The sequence below is a fragment of the Carya illinoinensis genome, chromosome 8 (assembly GCF_018687715.1).
Source record: "Carya illinoinensis cultivar Pawnee chromosome 8, C.illinoinensisPawnee_v1, whole genome shotgun sequence".
In the NCBI taxonomy this organism is placed as follows: Eukaryota; Viridiplantae; Streptophyta; class Magnoliopsida; order Fagales; family Juglandaceae; genus Carya; species Carya illinoinensis.
Genome location: NC_056759.1, coordinates 35,396,231 through 35,402,744, shown reverse-complemented (window position 1 = coordinate 35,402,744; position 6,514 = coordinate 35,396,231). Strand labels below are relative to the sequence as shown.

The 6,514-nt window shown below is 40.0% G+C and overlaps 2 protein-coding genes across 2 annotated transcripts; both read left to right on the top strand.

The window, feature by feature from the left end:
* The first annotated feature begins 533 nt into the window (after nt 1-533).
* LOC122274668 lies at nt 534-1,199 on the top strand. The gene has a single exon (XM_043083683.1). It carries the CDS (start codon nt 534-536, stop codon nt 1,197-1,199), a length of 666 nt encoding a protein of 221 aa, XP_042939617.1.
* A 3,662-nt stretch (nt 1,200-4,861) lies between these two features.
* Nucleotides 4,862-6,175, top strand: LOC122274667. The gene is made up of 2 exons (XM_043083681.1): nt 4,862-5,421; nt 5,536-6,175. Exons 1-2 carry the CDS (start codon nt 4,862-4,864, stop codon nt 6,173-6,175), a joined length of 1,200 nt encoding a protein of 399 aa, XP_042939615.1.
* The last annotated feature ends 339 nt before the right edge of the window (nt 6,176-6,514 follow it).

Genomic DNA, 6,514 nt, shown 5'->3' with positions numbered 1-6,514 from the left:
ACTGTCTTGTTTGATTTTAAAAACACTCTCAACCCATTTCATCTCATCATTATAATTTTTATAAATTTTCACATAAAATATAATAAACAATTCTACATTTTCAAATTCCAAAACAATAATCATAAAAAATAATATTCTAACAATATTTTATTTAACTTTCAATTATTATCTCATTTTATTTCATCTCAACTCACTATCCAAATCTAAATTTCATATATATATATATATATATATATATATATATGTAGCGTCAAAAAAAGCCCTGAATTTTTATAGGATAAGAAAAAGAAAAAACAATCCTAGTTTTTGTGTACGTAGTAGTGTAACTACGATGAATGTGGAACTTGCATGAAGGACCTTTCGGGAAATTGAAAATCAAATGGTTTTTTATGCATTAAATGCTCATTTAAAAAATAGGAAGAGTGAGGAGTCTCTTCTCTGGTCTAGACTTTAGTCGACCCTAGAGGTGGTGAAGAAGTGGGTTATTCGTAGAGATCACCTAAGGTCAATCGGAAGAGAAGAAAGGGCCAAGAATGGAAGGTTTAGAGGATATGTGGGGGCACCTTAGCCTCACGGAGGAAGAGGAAGTGATTATAGAGGTTGATAATGGAAGTGGAGAAGAGATTCAAAGGAAAGGTGAGAGGAGTATGATTGGAAAGGTGTGTTTTGAGCGTTATGTAGGGAAAGATGTTATTGGAAACACTATGGCTAGGATTTGGAGAATCAGTAAAAGGGCTGTGTTTCAAGAAGTTGAGAGAAACACCTTCGTGGTAACCTTCGCCACACATGCTGATAAGGAAAGAGTCCTTGAGGGCAAACCGTGGCTTTTTGACAACGTTTTGTTTATCCTAGTGCCTTATGATGGGATCATGCAACCAAGGCGGATTGCCTTTGATCATGAAACGTTTTGGATACAGATTCACAGACTGCCTCTGGGTTGTATGTCGACGGAATGGGGGAAATGGATAGGAGACTCAGTAGGGAGATGCATGGAAGTTGATGTGGAGAGTGATGGAGTAGGGTGGGGGAAATGTTTGAGAGTGAAGGTAGAAATGCTACTGTGCAAAGCTATTGTAAGAGGAAGGTTCATTAACGTCCAGGGAAAGAAACTATGGATCCATTTTCGCTATGAGAAGTTACCAAAAATATGCTTCACATGTGGGTGGATTACACATGGGGAGGAAGGATGTTCTGTTTAAAAAGATGACAATGGGGGTGATGGTCCCAAAGGCATGAAGTTTGGGTCATGGCTTCGTGCTGAGAACACTGGTCTGCGGCGATGGTCCTCGTTGAGTAATGGTTACTCCGGCAAAGGAGAGTGGAAGAAGGGCCCTGAAATGGGAAGTGACGACGAGGATAGGGAGGCAGAGGCTTCTGGAAGTAACATGACTCGTAGGTGGCCAGAGCAAGGTTTTGTTAAAGGGCAGTTTAGACAAATTGCACCCTACGTAACTGAATCTGAGGCTGCAACAGAAAAAGTAATGGGTGCAGAAAGGGGAGTGGGAAAGGTACCTATGGAACAAAAGGAATGCCACGCGGGGGAATCTGACAGTGGGGACCATGAGTGTGTGAAGGAGACCCCTCTACAGATGCAACAAAAACAAAAGCACGAAGGGGCAAGCACAACTAATGGGACTATGAGAAACCAATGCGTGGAGGACAGTAATGACAATGGGCCTGGTGAGACTGAAGAACAAAGATATGAATCTGAAGGTGGGCCTGGTGCACTCGAGAGACATGCACATGATGGTGGGATTGGAGGGCAGAGGAATGAAACTGATTATGGGCCTCTATGTCTACAACCACCCTCTCTTGTAGGCATGCATGAGGTAGAAGTGGTTGAGGCCCCGATACTTTCCTTGAGTCTGAAGGAGAAGGGAGTGGGAGGCAGGTGGAAACGTAGATCCTCTAGCAACAAGAGAAAGGTGGAGGTGAGTGACGAAGCCATATGTTTCTTGACAAAAGCTAGAAAGATAGTTAATGGTGACATACAAGAAAATACTACACTATCACAGAAAATGGTGGAGGCTGCTAGTCAGCCCCACCAAGTGTTATGAAAACACTGAGTTGGAATTCCCGTGGGCTTGGGAACCCGCTTGGAATTCGAAAACCTTCGTGACCTTGTTATGAAGGAAGATCCCGACATTTTGTTCATTCAGGAAACTAGACTAAGAGTTTCTGAAATGGACAAGTGTAAGCATCGAATGGGCTTTGCAAACTGTTTAGCAGTTAGTTGTGAGGGAAGAAGGGGAGGGCTGGCTTTATTTTTGAAAATAGAAGTGGATCTAACTATACTACAATACTCAAAAAACCATATACATGCTATTGTTGTTGAAAAAGAACAAGAGGGAAGAAGGTGGTTTTTAACAGGAATCTATGGCTTTCCTGAGGTGGCCAATAGACACTTGACATGGGCCCTTATGCGATCACTGAATGGTGTTGACAACTTGGGGTGGTTATTAATTGGTGACTTTAATGAAATCATACACCAAGCTGAGAAGTGGGGGGGAGTGGACAAACCAGAATGGCAAATGAAGAATTTTAGAGATGCTATAGATGATTGTGGTGTTAAGGACTTGGGGTACCAAGGATGTCCATATACGTGGTCCAATAGAAGAGGGGACTCTGAGTGCATAAGTGCTTGACTCGACATGGCACTAGCTAATGAAGCTTGGTGTTCAAATAACCCTTTGGCAAGTGTGGTACACGGTTCAGTAGCCTATTCTGACCATATTCCTTTGTGGGTGGATACGACTGGACATCAAACAAATAGGAGGGGACACAAACCTTTCAGATTTGAATCAATGTGGTTAGGAGAGGAAGGCTGCTCCAAACTCATCAAGGATTCATGGAGGGATAGGAGTAAAGAAGATGGTATGAAGTCCTTGATGCAATGGACTCAAAAGGTAGGGGAGAAACTGAAAGTGTGGAACAAAAAAAGCTTTGGCAATGTACAAGTCAAAATTGCTGAGGCAAAAGAAAAACTAAGTTTGTTACAAGAAAAGGATCCTGCAAGTTTGAATTCTCAAGAAAACATAAGTGCCAGGGAAGAAGTGAACAAATGGTTAGGAAGGGAAGAGGAAATGTGGCATCAGAGATCTAAGGCATTGTGGATTCAGGCTGGGGACCAAAACTTAAGATACTTTCACTCTAAAGCATCACACAGGAAAAAGAAGAACACCATAAAGAAGTTGCAGGATGAGCAAGACCAGTGGAAAGAAGGAAGAGATATGGAAGAGTTAGTGGTAAACTATTTTCAACAGCTGTTTTCTAGCTCAGAGGAGAGGGATCACACTGAGTCTGTTGCTAAGGTGGAGGGCAAAGTGACATCTCTTATGAATGAAGAACTGATGAAACCCTTTACTGCAACAGAAGTCAATTTGGCCCTTTCTCAAATGCATCCAACAAAGGCCCCAGGACCCGATGGTATGCCCCCTATCTTCTATCAAAAATACTAGAGTACAATAGGCTCTTCTGTGACTGAGGCTGTGCTGGAGTCTTTAAATACTGGTGTGTTTCCAAAAGAGTTAAACCATACATTCATCTGTCTTATCCCTAGAAAACAGAACCCCACTAAAGTAGCTGATTTTCGACCTATTAGCTTGTGTAATGTTCTTTATAAACTCATGTCCAAAGTTATAGCTAATAGATTGAAAGCTTTACTCCCTCTACTAATATCCGCTTCACAGTCAGCTTTTGTACCAGGAAGATTAATTACAAATAATATGTTAGTGGCTTATGAAATTGTTTACTTTCTAAGACACAAAAGAGGGGGAAAGAAAGGCTATATGTCTATCAAACTGGATATGAGCAAAGCCTACGATCGAGTTGAGTGGGATTTTCTGGAAAGAATCATGGTTCATAAGGGGTTTGAAGCTAGGTGGATTAATTTAATAATGAACTGTGTGTCCTCAGTCTCTTTCTCAGTTATGCTAAATGGTGTTCCAAAAGGGTGCATTAAACCTACTCATGGGTTGAGACAAGGGGACCCCTTGTCCCCTTACCTCTTTCTCCTATGCACTGAGGGTTTAGTCTGTATGTTAAAGCAAGCAGCCTTGAATTCAATGATACCTGGTATCCGTATCTGCAGAGGGGCTCCAGCCATAAACCACTTACTTTTTGCTGATGATAGTGTCATCTTCTGTAAAGCTGATGTCCAAACAAATCTTGAATTACAAAGAGTCCTAAAGAGGTATGAACTGGCATATGGGCAGAAATTGAATATGGATAAGACAAGTATGGTTTTCAGCAGCAATGTAAGTGTCCCTATGCAATAGGAAATAAGGAACATGTGGGGGGGTAGAGCTATTCAGCAGTATAAAAAATACTTGGGATTGCCTCCAATGCTAGGTAGGAAGAAGTCTAATGCTTTCTCGGAAATTAAGTCAAGAGTATGGAAGAAATTGCAATGTTGGAAAGAAAAACAACTATCTCAAGGAGGAAAGGAAATCCTACTGAAGGCAGTAGCTTTGGCTATTCCTACTTATGGTATGAGTTGTTTCAAATTACCAGACTGCCTGTTTAGAGAACTTGAAAGCTTGATGGCCAGATTCTGGTGGGGTAGAACAGAAAACAACAAAAGAATCCACTGGGTGAGTTGGAAGAATATGTGCAAATCAAAGTTTCAAGGGGGGGTTGGGCTTTAAAGAACTAAAACTGTTTAATATAGCCCTTCTTGTAAAACAAGGCTAGAGGTTGGTCACTCACTTAGAATCCTTGATGTACCAAGTGTTTAAAGCAAAATATTTCCCAAGAGGAGAATTTTTGGATTCAAAGCTTGGTCATAATCCATCCTATGCATAGAGAGGAATTTGGGATACTAGAGTTTTCTTAAAGCAGGGATGTCAAAGGAGGGTAGGGGATGGAAAAACTATTAGGATTTGGCACGATCCCAGGGTACAGAGACTTGTTGCATGAACATATAGGAGGAGAGAGTCAGGACAGCAAAACTGAAACAGTGGACACTCTTATCAGTGGGGAAACCAGATGGTGGGACACTTCAAAAGTTCAAGCTCTATTCAATCCAATTATAGCAGAGAAGATACTGAAAATAGTAATCTGTCCAGAGGGTTATGAAGACAGATGGATGTGGACTGAAAAGAGAAGTGGGGAGTTCAGTGTTCGTAGTGCTTACAAGCTGTTACAAAAAGGCATTTATGATGCAGAAGGGCAGAGTTCAAATAGTAGTAGCTTGAATAGCCTATGGAGAGCAATATGGAAGATGAAGTTGCCTTTGAAAATAAGGATTTTTGCATGGAAATTATGCAAGAACTGCTTACCAACAGGATTGAACTTAATTAAGAGACATGTTGATATAGATCCTAAATGTTGTTTATGTGCTGAACAGGATGAAGACTTGGGCCATGCAATTGTTTTCTATCCCCAGTTAATAGAGTTCTGGAAAAGCCAGCTTCCTAAACTGTTTGATATCCAAAAACCTTTCCATTTCATTGACCTAATCAATCATGTGCATAAGACAGGCACTACAGAGGAGTTGTAGTTTTTCTGTCTGATAGCATGGAGTTTTTGGTATAGGAGAAACCGAAAGATACATGATGTGGTTGTTCTACCTATAAAACAAGTTGTGGACCATGCCCTCTCAATTCAGTCCAATTATGCTTCCTGTTCTCAACAGAAAAACCTAAACCATACTAAATTAAATGGTTTTTGGAGTCCCCCTCCAGAGGGGTTTCTGAAACTCAATATTGATGGTGCTCTATTTTTTTATCAAAAGAAAGCAAGAGTTGGGCCAGTGCTTCGAGATGGAAGAGGTGAAGTAATATTTGCAGCTAGCAAGATAGAATGCTTTATAGAAGGACCAAAAACTATTGAACTAGTGGCAGTTTTAAGGGGCCTTCAGTTATGCATTCAATCGGGTATATCAAAGTTGATGGTGGAGTCAGATTGTAAGCTGCTAGTGGAAAAGCTGCAACAAGAATCTCAACAGGATGCCTCACACCTAGGAAATTTGACATTTGAAGTTAAAAGATTAATGTCTCACTTAGATGTCCGTTTATGTAAACATGTGAGTTGTTTAGATAACAGTGTTGCTCATAAGCTAGCTAGAATGGCTTGGAATGTAGATGATTTGGTTGTATGGGGGGAATCCGTACCAGAATCTATTGCCCATGTTATTTGGGTGGATAAGTTTTCTTGTAATCCCTATGCAATATAGAAAAGCCATTTACTATAAAAAAAAATAATAATAATAGGGAGAGTGTAAGAGTTGATGACTAGGTGAATGCATGATAATAATGGACCAAGCTGTGGAAAAGTCAGTAATGTAAATAATAAGTAAAATAATAAAATTAAAGAAACAATCAAATATCCATCCGAGCAAAGGAAATGCTTCATAAATTATCAGAAATTGATAACAGCTTATGTTTATTTGCGAAATTGATTTTTAAGCTGATCTTAATTGCGCCGTACAAGATCTATCTGCATATAATATATATATATATATATCTATACTTATATTATAAGTGAGAATCGATTAGCTACAGTAATGCACAGT

What these genes read in the sequence shown, in the direction of transcription:
- LOC122274668 (XM_043083683.1), top strand. Translation starts at nt 534, where the DNA reads ATGGAAGGTTTAGAGGATATGTGGGGGCACCTTAGCCTCACGGAGGAA.
- LOC122274667 (XM_043083681.1), top strand. Translation starts at nt 4,862, where the DNA reads ATGGAAAAACTATTAGGATTTGGCACGATCCCAGGGTACAGAGACTTG. An exon ending in AAAAGCCAGCTTCCTAAACT is followed by an intron (nt 5,422 to 5,535) that starts GTTTGATATCCA and finishes TTTTTGGTATAG; the next exon opens with GAGAAACCGAAAGATACATG.